This window comes from Lepisosteus oculatus, chromosome 7, assembly GCF_040954835.1.
Source record: "Lepisosteus oculatus isolate fLepOcu1 chromosome 7, fLepOcu1.hap2, whole genome shotgun sequence".
Classification (NCBI taxonomy): Eukaryota; Metazoa; Chordata; class Actinopteri; order Semionotiformes; family Lepisosteidae; genus Lepisosteus; species Lepisosteus oculatus.
The window spans coordinates 54,377,768-54,396,980 of NC_090702.1; the positions used below are offsets into that span (position 1 = coordinate 54,377,768).

At 40.4% G+C, this 19,213-nt stretch overlaps 1 protein-coding gene across 3 annotated transcripts in view; it reads left to right on the plus strand.

The window, feature by feature from the left end:
* The first annotated feature begins 142 nt into the window (after positions 1 to 142).
* LOC102692141 (anoctamin-4) overlaps positions 143 to 19,213 on the plus strand; it is a 123,363-nt gene continuing 104,292 nt past the window's right edge. For 2 of the 3 annotated variants that reach the window (XM_069192786.1, XM_069192787.1), the window contains exons 1-3: positions 148 to 689; positions 8,146 to 8,223; positions 11,406 to 11,648. In XM_069192786.1, the coding sequence (XP_069048887.1) occupies positions 443 to 689; positions 8,146 to 8,223; positions 11,406 to 11,648 (568 nt within the window). In that variant the 5' untranslated portion in view covers positions 148 to 442. Of the gene's footprint in view, positions 690 to 8,145; positions 8,224 to 11,405; positions 11,649 to 19,213 lie in introns of all 3 variants that reach the window. The other variant, XM_069192788.1, reaches the window with a different exon arrangement.

Sequence of the window (19,213 nt, forward strand, 5' to 3'; positions counted from 1 at the left end):
TATTTTATTTTATTTTAGCTCTTGTTCATGCACTCATTTTGGTTTAGTAAGAAACAACCATGCTAGATATAATAAACTGTGCACGCTTGAGCTTTCGCTTATAATTAGCAAACCAGCTGTTCCAACTTCACACAGGTTGAAGCGCACACGCGTGCGCTATTCCACAGCACCGATAGCGTTACTCCGGGACTTGTGAGCGCCTCACGTCAGGAGAGCGAGGCGCCAGTCACCTGCACCACGTGAATCGACACCCCGCCTGTCCCCAAACTCCCCAACAACTAGCAGTGGATGAGGACCCGAGACACTCCCGGTTGAACGCGTTCAGTCCAGGCTCCGATACCCCTCCCCGGCCGGATTCACCGCTTGCCTTGCACCTGCAGGTGCGCGGAGAACTCTTGAAAGGCACCACCATTGGCTCGATGCGTTTACCTCCAAAGTCGGAATGTGGCAGACGTACAGCCCGGGGGCGGAGGGGAATCTGAGCGCCAAGCGGAGCCCGGCTATGAAGATCCAGCACGTTGTCTCAGGCGGGACGGTGGAGCTGAGGAGGTACAAGGCGCGGGACCCGGAGGTCGTGGCGGACGAGAACGAGAACGTGGAAAGTCTGCCGAGTCTGGGGGAAGCGGCAGTCATTGTTGCCGAGAGCCCACCTGGGCTCCGATCAAGACTGTCCTCAGCAGCAGGGCAAGGTAAAGCCCCGCCTGTTAATAACGCAGTTAATGATGAATAAAATGCCGCCTGCCGAGCTGGGACGCTTCAGCACCAGGGCTAGCAACTTGAATCTTTTATCTGCATGTGTATAGGAACACCGGCGTTTTCGGTGTTGAAGCAAGGACTATCTTTAGTTAACTAACTTTAAACTAAAATTCTATATTTCTGTAAACCCGTGTGTAATGCAATATAAAGAGAACGACAGTCATAGCATGCATTGTATTCCCAAGAAGGATACAACAGTGAAACGATTCGCTCTGCCGAATTCTGTAATCTATTAAATAATTAGTAATAATAATTAGGGGTGTTCCTTAAATTTAAACACTAAAAAAAGACAACGTGGGCTGTGTTTTGTTCTCTTACTCACAATGCTGTACTAATGTCTGTCTTACTACCAGGAAAATACTACCTCCCGTCTAAGTGCACTGCGCGCTTGAATTCAGACAACCTTATAAATAGACTGTAATGTATTTTAACAGCCTGGCTACTGTATTTCATCCACACGCTTTTCATTTCCCTGTAGTGCGTCTTATCTAAAGCTCTAAAAGAATACGTCGGAAACACCAAGCATGTGTCATCAATCATACTGAACTGAAGTCTTGTTCATTGTGAATTAATCGGAGCTCCTCTTTATCAGTAACCTATTTCTATGGGCACAAAGGAAGAGGTTTGTACTGTACTTCTAAGTTTAGAATATGAATAATAAAGGTGCTAACAGCTACCATCTCCGTGTACTATCCTAGTAGCCACCTGGAAACCTAAATTGTCATTTCCTGTGAATTCTTGGTATTTAGTGATAGTTTAGGAAAATTGTTTATTTATTGTAAACAAGTTGTTTGGGCACTTGAATAGTAAATACAGAAAAATAACCATTTTGATTTGTAGAGAAGCTGAGGCTGCATTAAGTGTCTAGGTAGTATTTATTGCCTAATAACTCTTGATGTAATAAGATTTTTGTTTGCAAAATGACTAGAAACAAATAAACCAATGCTACAGTACATGTCCTAGAATATTCTGAACCATCTGATGCTTGAACTGTTCTGGTAATGCTTTGTGTTTTATCATGAAAAAACAAACAGCTAGAATCCACAGGGAATTTTTAATTTTTAAAAAATATTATAAACATATCAGTACATTCTAGTAAGTCTGAAAGTTTGTTGTGGGATATTTTTCTGTGTGGTGATTGTAACACATGCTACTGGATGCTACTTTCTGAGGGGTTTTTGTTTTAAGCACATGGACTTACTGTACCTCCTTTATTGGGACGATGGGAAAGCTACTTTACAGGCAGGTAATAGTGAACCCATTAACAAATAAGAAACATGCATAAATAAATACGTAATACATTTATGTATTTATACCTAAATAAATACACGCATTAATGAGAAGAACAAGTATGTGTCTTAAGTCATCTTCATGATATAGAAAAATAACAAAGAAATTGGGTCATTAGTGTGTGAGACTAGATACACAAGATACATGAGTCATGAAAAAAATAAACAAGAAAGAAAATATACGATCGGTTGTCCAAATTAAGGAGGTTAATAGCTGTGGGAATAAAGGATAACTTACTTCTATGGCATTTGAATCTAGTCAGTCTAAATCAACACCCAGATGGAAGGCAATCCGAGTCACTGTGCAAAGGGTGGTCACGACAGTCAGAGTGATTATAATGCCCTTCTGCACTGTAGGATACTTTGATCTAGACTGAACTTGGCTTGCATTCCAGATCATATCAGAAAGGTTTGAAACAGTGCATTGGGACAGAAAGGGACATTAGTCCCTTGAGAATGCTTCTGTATCGTGTAGCCTTCTTCGTCTCTTGAAGGCCAGATGGAAATTTTGTTTTCTGGTAAGCGGGTAAGTTTGATATTTATGTAAGGACAAATACAAAGTCCACACATGAGAGGGCCTCAGCCCAACTTGCTCATTTACTTGCAAGGAGCTTATTGATCTGAAGATGTCATGCAGCTTCTCCTTGAAAGATGCCAGGGCTTTGACTTTGACAACATGGCAGGGTAGTTAGTCACAGACTCCTGCAACCAGTTTTAAAAGCATTTCCCGGTAGGTACTGCTTGGATCCTCTGCTCTGTGTTCCACTGTAGATCTTAAAGGAGCCTGCTGGGTTGACTTTGAGGATTTTGAGCACTTGATTCAGGTTCCCTTGTAGTCTTCTCTGTTCCGGACTAATGAATTCACTTCTTCTAACCCGTCAGTGTAGGACATTCCCGTAAGTCCCTGAACATACCTGAATGTTCTTCTCTAGACTGATTCTAGAGGAGCAATATCTTCTCTTGCAGTGTGACATCTGAAATTGGGCACAGTATTCTGCATGAGGTTTTATAAGTGTCTTATACAGTAGAGCTTTAACACAACACTCATCGAGTGTATTCATTAAATTATACACTGATTTACATTCAGTCTGTCTGTTTTATTGCTTGCACACATACTGTAATATTTCCCACAACTATTCATGGAGTGTGTACTGCAAAAATTGCAAAATGTAGGCATGCTGTAGCTATATTGTGAGTTTGTAAATTGATGACATTTGCAAATTCAATATGATTTGGGCAGGTGCTGTCTTGGAGGTGTAATGTGGAACCAAACACATGTAGTTCTTGACATCAGATAACAGACAGTGTTCTGTCAATAAGTTCTTTACAAGGTTGAGTCCAGAGATCTAGAGTAAAATCAAGCTAAGGATGTAAATTTATCAAAAAAATATGTAGACTTAATATGTAAACTGTCATCTTTAATTTCTTACATGATCTGTTATAGTTTGACAGGGTAATAGTTTGGCAAGTTTTAAATGAAAAACAATTCTCATTATGTTGTTCTCAAAAATAAGCTAAATTTAGACAAAACATTTGGAGAAAAAAAACTGAGCAGTTGGTTGTTGCTACAGTCCTGTTATGAAAAAAGTGGTTTCATTAATGTAATATTTTTTCCTGATATCCCTAAGTTCCAGTTTACTTATGTGAGACAGTTGTGTGCTGTCTGTCTTTCTAGAAAAGCTTTGTGGAGCTCTATTATTGCAGTCTATAAAAGGAAAGGATATTTAATTTTTGAAGTTCAAATGTGGAGTATATGTTTTAATACTGCCTTGTTTATACCTTTATTTATACATTGTATTATTATTATTATTATTATTATTATTAGTAGTAGTAGTAGTAGTTTTTTCACTTAAGTGCAGAATATTTGCTAGTTTGGAGAATTGACCTTTTCTAAAAGCTGTAAAATCTTGTTTAAGTAGATGAACCATGAATCTGAGGGCGGAGTGGGGAGCCACAGTATGTTGGTGTTCGAGGTGCAAAGGATTAAGGAGAGGTCAATTCTACAACATTTCAGCTATGCAGTCTTCAAAGAAAAGATGAAAAAAATGAAACAGAAGATAAACAAGCAGAATCTGTTGTCTTTTTTATTTTCTTATTTTTCAGCATGGAATTAACCTCTCTGGCTTCAATCAATCACTACATAGATATGTACTTACAAATAAATAATGTGGAATGTACAAATACATACACTATTCAGTGTAAGAATTCTGTACAGTACCATCTTATTTTTGTAGGAGTAAAAGTGTATTGTACTAATTTTTAGACATATCCTTTTCTATTCGTGCAGTATTATGTAGTCATTTAAAATCTCTGTGGGTCAATGAATAAATACAATAAATCATTGATATAATTCTGGTACAAATGAATAAATACAAGGTACCTTGCAAATATTTGGATTTGCATATACAGTACATACTGTACAGTGTGCTTAAAACAGACTATAATTTTGTTTTAGAGGGTGGGATATTAATGAACTTCCTGGTGATATTTAAGAGTCTTATACAAAGAGGTTTTGATTGATTTTTGGAATGGATTGGAGATCAGGAGGAAGGAATCAATACTGTAATTTGCAGATAACCCTGGGACAGCATGACGATAGCTTGATTGTATTCATGACTGCAAAATTAAAAACAAATCCCTTTTAATATCTGCATTTCCTTTTCTAAAATTGCCGAAAATTTGAGCTTTTAATGTTACAATGCCAAAATGATCAATAACCAAAAAATGAATGCAAAATTAAAGTGTTATATTTTTTAAAATCAGAATCAAATTCTTTCAGTAACATTACATTTTGGCCATTATTTTTTATTTTAGTAAGAAACTAAAAAATTAAAAACAGTAGTTTTTTTTTGGTAATTTTAGAAGAAGGGGGGTTTAGTTTTTGTAGAAATGATGCTGAACAATACAAATGTCATAGACAAGGAGCTGCAGCACACGCTTGGGATTCTACAGAGAGACCTGTAGAGGCTTAATTTGTCTCCTCGTTAGTGTTAGTCTAGAGTGCTTCACAGCAGCTGCTAACCTCCAGCTTGATAACCAAATTCAACCCTGTGCAAAACCACTTAGACTAGACCCTTCCCACAGCATCCTGTTGTATAAAATTACAAAACGATGCAAACACAGTTTTTAAACATAATTCTACTCACACCCTGACTGCTCAAATTAAAGTCCTAAATTACTATAAATGTCAGCAAAAACTAAAACCTACTTTTGGTAGGAATTGCAGCCTCAAGTCTTTTTTTATCAGATTCTTTACAAACCTTTTACACAGGCTCGGTGCAGTTTTCACCTGCTCCTCTGGGCACTGTTGGCCTCACAGCTGCATCCTTGGCTAGCTTCCTCCTTTCCGGACTGCTCCGCGTGGAGGGATAGCCTGATCTAGGCAGTGTCTGGGTGCCCTCAACTTCTTGATGATCAGCTTCGTCATGCACCAAGAGCGAGGGTCTTTAAACAGTTTTTAACCCTTCTAATGGACTGTATAACTGTATCTGTGCCCCAGTCTCAGAGCTGAGATTCTGAATTCCTTGGTGGTTGTGGTTGAGTCATTGGTTGACTGAGGGACCTTACAGAGATGGCTCATTAGCGCCTTAGAGGAGGTAGCTGTCAGTCCTTGAGATCACGATGCCGGACAGCTCTGCTGCTCTGTATTTAAGAGTGTGCCTCGCGGTACACAGGCTGAAGGCAGTATGACTGTTCACTGGGGCTCTGCGCTAGAGTCACAGCTGAGGAGACAGACAGACAGACAGACAGACACAGAGAAAGTCTAACTGACTGCTGGCCCTTGACAAACAAGCCAAAGCAACTACCTGGTTGCAATGCATTTCTTTCCCAGCCTGTAACTGGGAAATTTTATTTTGAAATCATGAGGAGCACTATTGTACATAGACAGAGGCTTCTCACGTTATTCACCCCTATTTTACAAATAATTTGGCTCATTGGGGTAATTTGTGATACCTACACTGACTTAGGTTTACTATAGTAAATCAATTCAATATTGAATATTAAAATGACTTGTCTATTTTTCCTTCATATTAAGTATTTACCTATTTTTGTTTTTATTGTGTGGTGTAGGTTGTTTATATATAAGAAATGGCAATTTCCATTTCAAAGTGTCATGACTTGCCGGCTCGGAAGTACTGTAACAAAATTATGACAACTGAACAAGGATCTGCAAAATTACTTTTGCATGGCACTGTACAGTATGAAAAGTATGACCCTTTTTTGTTATTATATTTTACCAAATAGAAAATATACAACATGTACAGATCAAGCTTTTGAAAGCAAAAAGTGTCCCTACAACATGAAATCAAGAGAAAGAAAAACAATTAAGACAAAGGACTATTTTAATAAATATTGTTAAGTAAGCAAATCTCCATCCAGGCAGAGAAAGCATTTACAGTAATTCATGAAAGCTGACAGCAATCTGGGAGTCAGCCATTTGCAGGAGCGGTCTGGGCTCGTTGTTATGGCTGCATCATTCACACGTGCTGGGATATCCCTTGCAGGAAGCCAGGAGCACTCTGAAAAGTAGGGGCCTTACGTTTCAAACTGTCCTTTGAGTTCCTTTCCATTTGTTTTTGTGTTATAAAACATTGATAAACTGCACATTGCCAACAACATAATCAAACCTCCACCTTATGAACAATCCTTCTCTATTAGTCAGGGGCAGCGTGGGCAAATGTCCTGTTCCGTAGTGTTTCAGCGAGAGTCGTGGCAGAGCAGTCTTCCTTCTGAGTGCCGAGAGTCTGCACACCCCCTCCGAGCTGCGTTGGCTCCGATTTCTCCCATTGAAGTAGCACTGGATAGCCTGTGGTTTTATTCCCAAAGGTCTCCTCTTTGTGTTTCTGATCCACAGCTACAACTGAAAATACAGGGAATGAGAAACACCCCTTATTAAACTCTCCAGTGAAATCTCTGAAGGCTCCAGTCCTGGATGTACATTTTCTTCTGTTTTAAACTCTTGACCTAACTCTTTTTCTGCTACTTGTGTAGGTCCTATTTGACTTACATTACTGTAAATTTTTAGACAATACTTTAGAAATTCAGGTGGGGAGCTGCGTCAGGTTTATTCCATGCTGAAAAAAAGAAGAAAGAAAACGCAACGCTTCGGCTGTGGAGCCTTCTTCAGGTGTCATACTTTAGAAATGACCAACATAACAACATGAAATTAACACACCAGCACCCTCCTGCAATTTTGATTTCAAGTTTTCAAAAGAGGGGTTGTAAATTGACCAGGTTACATGATTATGTAATATTGTAATTGGCTATTCAATAAATATCTATGACAAATATGTTTTTAAAAATCAGTTGATCAGTTGTGTGTAAGATCCACACAGGGGAAAATGCAGTGCTTTGCTTGTATATTCCTAAATTTGACGCTTTTGTTTTTTAGAATATGCTAACCTTTGGTTTTGGGCTAGGCAATATCAGTACTGTTCCATTTTACTCCTAAACACTCTAATGCAAATGTATTTATTAAATTTCATGTTTCACTCTTAGCATCATGAAACACAGTACATTACAATTGATCGTGATACAAGAGGTGGGCATCTTGAGAATGTGTTACATCAAAAATAAATAATTTGTGTCAACCAGTCATAGTGATTAGTAGTTTGTCCAGATTTTCCATGTAAAATAATTCTATAAGATACATAACATTCGAAGACCAGCTTTAGACACTGAATAGTTCATCTCACAATGAGTCTATTAAAGAATTTCCCAGGGCCACAGACACATAAAAATGATTCCCTTCAATAAGGCATTTATATCATTCTACTGTGTATGCTCCTTAAAAATCAACCAGCAAGCAAAACAGAAAAAAAATACTTGAAACTTGGCAAAACTACATGTTTTGTCAAGACCACTATTGTCAGCAAAGAAGATCATCATGGAATTTTAACCTGACATTCATCCCGGTTCATATTAGCTGACATTTTAGTGAACATAGGCACAATCAAAATATGATAGCGGAAGTCACTCTTGGTGAAAAACAAGGCTTCTTTTCCAAGGCTTCTCACCAGATGGCTTCTCACCGATGTCTCTTAAGTTTCTTTTTTGCTGGACATGAGGACCGGAGCTAACATGACCAACTGTGTTACAGACAGAGAGCCCAGCAGCGGAAGTTACAACCTGTCCACTGGAACCAGCTTCTACAGCTGTGTCAGTCAGATCACCATCGGTGAGTACTCCTGAACACCTGTAAAATATTCTAAAACTGCAGGTAATATACTCTATACAGTATAATAATAATAATTGCTTACACTTATTTAATGCTTTTCTGGACACTCCACTCAAAGCGCTTTACAGGTAATGGGGATGCGATGGCAGCCATAGTGCGCCAGTACACTCCCCACACATCAGCTCTCAGTGGAGAGGAGAGCAGAGTGAGGAAGCCAATTCATAAATGGGGATTAATAGGAGGCCATGATTGATAAGGGCCACTGGGAAATTTGGCCAGGAGGCTGGGGTTACACCCCTACTCTTTTCGAGAAACGCACTGGGATTTTTATTAATGACCACAGAGAGTCAGGACCTCAGTGTTTACAGTATAGTGTCCCCATCGCTATACTGGGGCATTAGGAACCACACAGACTGCAGGGTGAGCGCCCCCTGCTGGCCCCACTAACACCTCTTCCAGCAGCAACCTTAGTTTTTCCCAGGAGGTCTCCCATCCAGGTACTGACCAGGCTCACACCTGCTGGGTTTCAGTCGGTTGCCAGTTGTGAGTTGCAGAGTGATATGGCTGCTGGGGTATATAGTCAAATTACTGTATGAGGGTAATATGGTGGTGCAGCAGTGAACCAGGTCAGTTGCTGTACTATCTGTGTGGAGTTTGCCTGTTCTCCCTATGTGCGCATGTCTCTCCTCCAGGTTTCCTCCCACAGTCCAAAGACATGCTGGTAGGTTAATTGCCTAATTGTGATCACTGACACAGTACATACTATATTCAGAGCTCTGAGATCAAGTGTGTTTGATCAAGTTCTTGACTGGAACAATCTGAAATAAACTCAACAGCAGGGTTTAGACTAAAATTTAAAAAGTGTTTAGCTTTCGGTACTTGCAAAATGGCATTACATCATAATGTACATCCAATGTACAGTACACTATACATCCTATAGTGAATATTGCATGCTGATACCATATATGTACAACAGGACAAATGCAGCTTAAGAACTTGATCAAATTTCAATTGTACTAAATCTTAGCCATTGAAGGAAAAAATCCTTTATATGTTCCATTGTAATTACCGTAATTCATTAAATTAGCAATCGCCTATTCACGCTACACTAACACAGACATACAGTACACATACACAAATATAGTGACGTTTTATCCATTTTAAGATTTTTATGGAGGTTAGCCTTGAGCCTAAGTAGAGAAAATCAATATGCTTTAACAATATAGTAACTTACTCATTTTCTATGAATGGAATCAATACTTCTTTACTGTAATGGTACTTTAAGCACGGTCTCTAATTGTTTGGTCACAAAGCATTGGTATCAATGTCAGCATTCAGAGCTATAAAAATAATATAATTTAAACGGCATAGTCAGTCCCGAGACACAGAGCCAGCATGAAATTGCTTCTGGACAGCCATGTATGTCACAGCCTATCAGTGTACTTCGAGGCCTAAAATTCTGTGCTAGCAAAAGCTGAAAATAGCATTTTTAAAAGGTTTGGGGTACTTGTTATAATTAACTTTGGGGCACAGGGACCTGTTTTACAGTGTGAAGCACTGTATTAAGATGATGGGCAATGTAAGAAATATTTGAAAAGAACTGCTAGGCCTACATATCTTAATAGCTTTGAATTCATTGGCATCTGTTGAAAATAATAGAAAACATTGCATTAAGATGTTTATTTTATTCCTGTCAGATTCATGCCAGACATTTTGATAGCAATAAATACTAGATGATGAAATTCTATAGTGCTTAAGATTTTAAGGAAATTAAACTATGAAATCAGATAAAGTATAACATTGTCAGAACAAAAAAACGTGAGACTTGATGTCAGATATTAATGGACACTTTCTGTAGATCCCTCAACTATGAGCCCTGGTGGAGTTCTACTGCTGCTCATTTTAAAGAAACTGAAGGAACTGAATTGTCAGAAACACTTCTTGCCACTAGATGGCAGCATCTGCACATGCATTTTTCTTGCTCTAGGTTTAAAGCATACTGTGAGATGCCTCCAAACTTAATAATAATAATGTTTCTTTATTAGCCCTATACAATTTCTTGCATTAGGAATTAGTCTTTTCACATACCCCAGCTTTACTCCATGGAGACACAGACACACAGACATGGCTTGGGGTCAGAGCGCAGGGTCTGCCATTGTACGGCGCCCCTGGAGCAGTTAGGGTTAAGGGCCTTGCTCAGGGGCCCAACGGAGTAGGATTCCTCTGCCGGACGCGGGATTTGAACCGGCAACCTTCCAGTCAAAGGCGCATATCCTTAGCCACAGAGCCACCACTCTGCCCCTTCAAACTAATGCCTTGTAATGGACATGAGCCTGCAGTAGTGAGTAGTTCAAAAGACTACAGACTTCATCCTCTTGACACCTAGCATCAAGTTACCTCACTTTTGTCACCAGCAGAGAGCATCATTTATGGTCTTTTCTAAAATAAAAAAAATGTTTTCTGATGAGCAGCATTACCAAACCCAGAGCACTGACTATGAACAGACAGGGCGTTCCCCCGTTGATCCCCATGCCGAGTGCGTGCCTTGTGGAGGTGGGAGGAACCACCAGCAGCACCAGGAGAAGAGCCATCCAAGCCGAGGAAGACCATGCAAACTCCACCATGACAGGTGTTCCAGTCCTTAATCAAACTGAAAACCTGGAGCTCCACCAAGCTACCATGCTGTCTCCACTCCTGCGCTTCATCCCTGAAACAGCCGGCCTGACGCTTGGACCGGAACACTGGCGCAGGGTCGCGCAGCTCGTCAGTTTGCGTGTATCCTGTTGTCACTGAGCATGTGCTGTCAATCACACTGCTGACCTAAAGGCTGGTTACAGATACATCCACACGAGGGGAGCCACAAATAATTCAACTCTGAGGGTCCAAACAAACATTACCAACGATTTCTTCATTGCTTTTTTGAGTATTAATGTGAAGAAGCTTTGAGAATGAAATCAGGGATCCCCATGACCTGTAAAGAGCTTTGAGAGGACTGTCCAGAAAAGAGCTGTGTAAGTGTGTGGAGGTATTATTACATGGTAAAAATGTTGGTTGACCTATCAAGATGATTGTGTCGCGAAACCTGTGCCTTGTGGAGCAGTGAAAGTGTTACCCGCACACATGGGGCAGCTGGGTGAAAGTGTCGCGTGCCTGAGGTGACGGCGAGCGTCCTTGTGTTGCAGGCTTTGAGGTGTGTGGACAGGTGGCCATAGGCTTCTCCCACTGGAGGAACCCGTTTCCGCCCGACGGCTGCCTGCCCTCCAGCCCGGGCACCTGCGAGTCGGGGGATGGCGCGGCCCCTGGCCTCCCGGCCTTCCTGCCCCAGGCCGAGCTGTCAGACCCCGTCTCCTGCCCCGCCTCCATCTCCATCACGCCAGTGCCTTCCTACAGCAGCAGCCAGGAAACCATCAGCGAGAGCACCGTGGGTAAGCGCTGTCCGACTGCACGTGCTGGAAACTCGACGTTATGTCCGCTCTTGTCTTGTGGCGAGACCACACCTGTCTCCCTCTGCATCTGTAGTGGAACAGCCCTGAGAGAGCAGCACAAGTGATGTCGCCCCCTCTGAGATCCAGACAGTGCAGACTCTGGTAGAGGGCCTGCTCTCTGGGTGTGGTGGAGTTATCTGCTGCCTAGGGAGTGGTGCTGGTATTCCTGGAGCTAACAAGTGCCCAGGATCGAGTCCCGAGGGGTACGAGGATCGAGTCCCAAGGGGTGCGGGGATCGAGTCCTGACTGGTACAGGGAGATTCCCACTCAGCACTTTAGCATTCACTATATTTGAACCCAAGACAGTGGTTTTACATGAGCATCACAGCATGTGCCCCGGCTGAGAATAGATGAGATGAGAATATCAAGCTCATTCTGCTTGTAACTGAACCCAGCCTGGTGAAACAAAAGGCCACGCAAGATCACATAGGTCATATTCAATTCTGCCTTTATATTGGCGCTGTGCTTAAAATATTAATTAGATGTGCTTCTTGATGAATGTGTGTTGTATTATTACACCTTTGGACATACAAAGGTGCAACTACCACAATCATTAAAGGTGAAACACTGAGCAATTGCCCATTAGTCTATATTGATTAGAGATGGATGAGGTTCTTTAGTACTTCTCTGGATATAAAAAGAAGGAAAGGGTTTTCAAATATCGGGCGAGAGCAAGGTGTGATTGTTGGAACAAAGGAGATAATAAAAGCCATTGCGTTAGTATTTTACAATCATAATTTCTTGTAAAGTATCCCAAGCTCTTCACATATACAGTAGGAAGGAACCCACTCTACCCATTGCTGAAGTACTGCCTCCATCAAAGTGATGCAAGGCAGCTGCCAGGAGCCCTACCACAGCAGATCGAATGGAGAAGTGAGACGCTACTTGAGCAAACTGAATTTTAGGAAGGGATTTTAAGGAAGCTGGAATTTGCAAGTGTGTCATTTAGCCAGGAACCTAGGGTTAACAGTTTCAGATGATGCAGTGTCTCTAATGGATTTGGGCAATGGGTTTCACACATTATAAGGACCTATCACACCCTGTGTGGAACCTGGTCTCTGGTAGAAAGAGCTGCGCTGTAGATTTCAGATTGTGCTGTGCTCAGGACTGTACTCGGAAGCCAGCCCATTCAGTGTCTTATACGAGAGCAGGACAACCATAAAAGCCCCTTGAAATCTGACATGCAACTTGGTAGGATGGTAGTTCTTCATGTGAGCTTAAAGATACTGGAGACAGTGAATCATATATACACTGTACTGTCACTGTCAGCAGGTAGACCAGTAAGTAAATAATTGCAGTGGTATAATCATGATTGTAGATTATTTGCCATTCATATAACAATTGTTCTCATTCTTCCAGAGTGGAAAATAAACCTGCATGTCTCAAAGGGTCTGAATGACAGGTATTCGGAAAGCTGACAGAATATGAATGCCATTCACTTACAACAGAATTGTAGACATAGAACTGTAGGCATATGTACAGCATTCAGGCTTGTGTGTTATTGAAAGTGTATCAAAGGGGGTGGCTCAGCATTTTGTACAGCAGTTTGATAGATATTTGTTTGGATAAACAATAATGTTGAAAGGGTTTTTACACCAGAAAGAACAAATATGACATCTGGCCTTTTTTAATCGTTTTGTTTAAGAAGGAGGTCAAAGGGTACTGGCTGAGAAGAGGTACAGAGTTTTATAAGAATAGAACTGACCTTTTTAAACTGTGTACAGCAGCTTGGCCCTGACTGAGGAGTTTATGTCCCTGACAAATCTAATTTATGTACAAGCAATGACAGGTCATTTACCCCAGCAAGATTATACAGTAAGCGTCAGGTCTGCAGTAGCTAGTTCACATTTCTTGTCAATATTTTTAAACTTTATAAACTTGCTTTAAGTAACCATCCAGTGAATCATTTATTAGATTTGTTTACTCTGTGCTGCTGAATGGGAGTAAAGGTATTAGTCAAAAAGCTCTGTTTGATTAACAATGTCTTATGAACCCTGTTAAATCAGAGATCCCATTACCTTCATATCTTTCACGGGCTGTTGTAAATTCTTAATTTAAGCTTCCCTGACTGTTATCATTTATGAATGAGTTTGCGACTTGTATAAACAGATCAGCCAAAAGTACTGTACGTCACATTTGTACAGCATTTCCCTTTTAAACTTGGGTTTTATTCACAGAGTCGGAACCTATATATAGCAAACTGCCCCCAGCCTAAAATCTCCTCTGTTTCATCTTTCCATTTATTTGGTTGGTGTGTAAGTGTGTGTGTGAAGTCAGAGTGATTTCTAGTATTAACTGGAACAGTTCAGCCGCAGGACAGCTTTGTGTGCATACAGATTACATTTCAGCGTACTGGTTACAATGCACGTCACGAATCATATGAAACAGATTTTTATTATTTGTAAAATAGGGGTGAATAAAACTTTAGCTTTTGTCCAGCCAAAACATGCTGGTACCGCACAAAGCAAAAAAAGCACAAATATTTCTCAGTTCTAGAATTGAAAGTTAACACAACATTCCATTATCTCAAATGGAAATTGCTTTGCTTTGTTCTGCCTGCACGTTCTTACAGTAAAACAGCACTTTAAAGGATATAAAGAGCTCCTAAGGCTTTAGCCGCAGTACCTTTAGAGCAGAGTCCTCTGGGTTGCACATGAGGTATTGTTATACAGGCTTCAGTTTGTCATGCTTCCTCACTAAGTTTCAGCACCACGATACAGTAGATTACATTTCTTTCCTACTTAATCTATCTCTTAAAAAAGTGTGAGATGGCTGTTAACTATCATGCGTCATGACATAATAACATATAGTATCATAACATAAACATATGGTATGTCGTGCACAAATAAATAGATGATTAAGATACCATAAGCTGGTATGAAATTTGTCTCCATTATGAATAAACGAGCTGCTGACCCAGCTACCTACTCAAACAAGAGTTTTAGTCAGAAGTCAGAAGTGAGTGACTCACACGTCATATTCATTAAACTATACGTTGTAGCTGGTGGAGTGTGATACTATACGGTATATACTGTAGATACTGTATATATAAAGGGTAAATTAAATCCTTTATAATAAAATATTTAACATAATTAAATATTATGTTAAAATGCAGAATAGATCATCTGATTTTGAAGAATCGATTTCACATCAATGCCCAGATGATATTTTGGTTTCAGTGGGGCTGTTGACAATTATAACTGTTTTTATTTTGGGGTCAGTCTGTTGACCATCAGTCATCTTCTTACATTTAAATGACCCCAGACTATCCCATATCCTCTGTCCTTTTGTGGGATTGGTCTGAAGTATTTAACAGTGTAGGTTAGTAAATGATTGAAGATGGATGCAGAGCAAAGTTGATTGGATCAGAGTAATCATGTAGTGATTAACTAATAAAAAAATGAAAAGTGGGGCGTGCAAAATTATTCAGCCCCTTTACTTTCAGTGCAGCAAACTCACTCCAGAAGTTCAGCGAGGATCTCTGAATGATCCAATGTTGTCCTAAATGACTGATGGTGATAAATAGAATCCACCTGTGTGTAATCAAGTCTCTGTATAAATGCACCTGCTCTGTGATAGTCTCAAGGTTCTGTTGAAAGCGCAGGGAGCATCATGAAGACCAAGGAACACACCAGGCAGGTCCGTAATACTGTTGTGGAGAAGTTTAAAGCCGGATTTGGATACAAAAAGATTTCCCAAGCTTCAAACATCCCAAGGAGCACTGTGCAAGCGATCATCTTGAAATGGAAGGAGTATCAGACCACTGCAAATCTACCAAGACCTGGCCGTCCCTCTAAACTTTCAGCTCAGACAAGGAGAAGACTGATCAGAGATGCAGCCAAGAGGCCCATGATCACTCTGGATGAACTGCAGAGAACTACAGCTGAGGTGGGAGAGTCTGTCCATAGGACAACAATCAGTCTTACACTGCACAAATCTGGCCTTTATGGAAGAGTGGCAAGAAGAAAGCCATTTCTCAAAGATATCCATAAAAAGTCTCGTCTAAAGTTTGCCACAAGCCACCTGGGAGACACCCCAAACATGTGGAAGAAGGTGCTCTGGTCAGATGAAACCAAAATCGAACTTTTTGCCCACAATGCAAAACGATATGTTTGGCGTAAAAGCAACACAGCTCATCACCCTCAACACACCATCCCCACTGTCAAACATGGTGGTGGCAGCATCATGGTTTGGGCCTGCTTTTCTTCAGCAGGGACAGGGAAGATGGTTAAAATTGAGGGGAAGATGGATGCAGCCAAATACAGGACCATTCTGGATGAAAACCTGTTGGAGTCTGCAAAAGACCTGAAACTGGGACGGAGATTTATCTTCCAACAAGACAATGATCCCAAACATACAGCAAAATCTACAAAGGAATGGTTCACAAATAAACGTATCCAGGTGTTTGAATGGCCAAGTCAAAGTCCAGACCTGAATCCAATCGAGAATCTGTGGAAAGAGCTGAAAACTGCTGTTCACAAACGCTCTCCATCCAACCTCACTGAGCTCGAGCTGTTTTGCAAGGAAGAATGGGCAAGAATTTCAGTCTCTCGATGTGCAAAACTGATAGAGACATACCCCAAGCGACTTGCAGCTGTAATCGCAGCAAAAAGTGGCTCTACAAAGTATTAACGCAAGGGGGCCGAATAATTTTGCACGCCCCACTTTTCATTTTTTTATTAGTTAAAAAAGTTTCAAAAATCCAATAGATTTCGTTCCACTTCACAATTGTGTCCCACTTGTTGGTGATTCTTCACATAAAATAAAAAATTTATATCTTTATGTTTGAAGCCTGAAATGTGGCAAAAAGTTGAAAAGTTCAAGGGGGCCGAATACTTTCGCAAGGCACTGTATCTGATATCACCTGCCTCACACTGTGGTGTTATCACGCTTGAGCAATTCCTTTTTCATTACATTTCAAAAAAGTGTTGTTTTAGACGAGATAGAGCAAAGGTGGAGAATGATATTCTAATGCTGTGTTAAGTGGAATGTTTTCTCAGTAAACAATTTCAAACATTTGCTTTTCTTGTGTTTACATTTTATTTTAAAAGTCTTTAGTACAAAACCCTAATTAGTAATGGAGGGAATGCAAATAGCAAATCATTATCTTTCTGACATTTGAAAATGCTACTGGATGCAGGCAGTCCCTCTGCAGACGCAGTGTGTTTTTAGAGGGGATGAAAGTCCTCCTCTCTTTGGTTCAGAGTGACAGCACCATGGCCACACAGACACTCGTGAATAGTCTCTGCAATGTGGGCGCGCTATCTTCTGTACCTATTGATTGTATTCACTCACACTGCAATTAACAATTCTGTTTTATTACGTCAAATGTTTAAAAGAAGAAGGTTATCATTAAAATATTACCAGTGAGAGGACAATAATAATAATAATACCATCACTTTATTAACCCTTTACAATTTCTTGCATTAGAAATTATCTTTTCGCAGACCCCAGCTTGCTCTCCATGAGACACACAGACAGGGAGAGAGCCTGGGGTCAGAGCGCAGGGTCAGCGATTGTACGGTGCCCCTGGAGCAGACAAAAGGTGTTACTGGGTGCCTGTGCCTTCAATAAGATTGCATTATTTACACACAGTGGTTATAAAGGCTTGATCCATCATCGTTAGTATTGAACACTACAGTTTGCTTTGGTGCATTTTGATAATATTTAAATTCTCCAACCCTAATCTTAACCCTGACTGTAGACTTGTTAATGTTAATCCTAACCTAATCCAACGATAGCATAAACTGATCCTAGCCTTTACACTAAGCCTAAAAATAACCTATAGCCTAAAAATGAGTCCTGCCCCGTGGCTCTTTTTCACACTATTTCCTCGCTGGCGCTCCAGCAATGTGGATGACAGACTATACCGGCTCTGAGGAATCCTGGTCCTGGAGGGCTGATGTGTCTGCAGGTTTTCATTCCTCCTCTGCCCCCAGTGACCTTAAAGCAGCTCATTGTCGGCTTAATTGGATCAATTTAACAAGTTCTTACAGCGCCTCAGCTGTACTTTAAAGAGACCCACAGGCTCACCGTTGTTTAACTGACTGCTCATGTCTGAACAAGGACCCGAACACACTAGGCTCTCCAGGACAGGAGATTGACACTGCTGCTTTAGGAGAGTTCAGGGAGCCATTGGTTACTTCAGCTGGGCTGTTTCTCATCAAGCTGAGAAGATCTTGAAAACGTAAAAAAGAAAACTCTTTCAGTAACTTACACTGCTCTTTTAAGATTTTAAAATCCAGTATTTCAACATGTCGTAATTGCTGATGCACTATATACAGTAATGATGTCTTTAATGATATCTCGTTCCTCTGTATACTTGTATAAGGCTGAAATAACAAAGTTGAACTTGAACTTGAAATGTTTTTTTTGCTGTATTTGTTTAGAATATGGATTTATTTTTTAAACGTATGACTATTAAAACATATGACTAGTTTTCCCTTTTAGACTGATCAGATACAATAATCATATGGCTCTGTGAGTGACTATAAGAGATGCTGAATTTGAGTATCTTGTTTAATTTCTCTTTAAAGATTTCAAAGGTGGAGTGACTGACATCCTCTAACATTACTGTAAGTTATGTCACTGTAAGAAATATTGTTCAATGGCTTTGTTTATGATCTAGAAAAGCATAGGCATTCTGACACTTCACAATTGTCTGTTCTCCCATCTGAATTGTCAGTGACAGTAATGAAATTCCAGATTCAACAAAGGAAACCTCATTTTGCTTGTAATGTTAAAAATTGAAAGAGAAAACAATTCATTTAATTTCTCCAGCTGCTGTACTGTATAACTGCTGGTAATTAAAGTTCACGTTTTGCATATGTACTTCAATTGAATTTAATTACTGCGGATAAAAAAAGAGTAGGTGTGTGGCATCCTGGAACATGCTGGATAACATTTATAGTGAGGATATTCTACTGATCTTTTTTATCCCCTTTGGAAAAATTTGGAAAAGAACCAATTAGTACATGATTTATAAGACAGAAACTCCCCAGTTGAGTCCGACTCGGCATCTGATATAATACAGGGCAAAACTGCACTTTAGCCCCAAAGAAAAAAGTTCTGTGTTTCATGTACTGTAGGTGCTGTGGTTACGAAAATATAGTGCTTAAAGAACCTAGTGATTTTACTTTATGTTCCTGGGGTTATTTTCATGGGTTCTGTGAAAAGAGAGAGATACTGTCTAGGGAGATGTACAGTACCAGCCTGGGCTGGTACATGGGTATTCACAAGCTCTCAGATGAGTGCCACACAGCTGGAGTTTCTCCCTGTAAGCAGCAAGATTGTGGAGAAGAAAATTCAAAAAGACCTTTGTTTGCGTTTACAGTATATACCTCCTAGCTGTTTGAACTACTGTTTTTCGCTCTCTTGGAGATACTGTATGGGGGTCCAGTGCTCAACGGGGTGCAACTTCCTGAATCGGTCATTCTGTTGGTAGACTTCAACGTGTAACGGGAGCCGATCCAGGCTCCTGTGAAGCGTAGTTCAGGACCCTATGC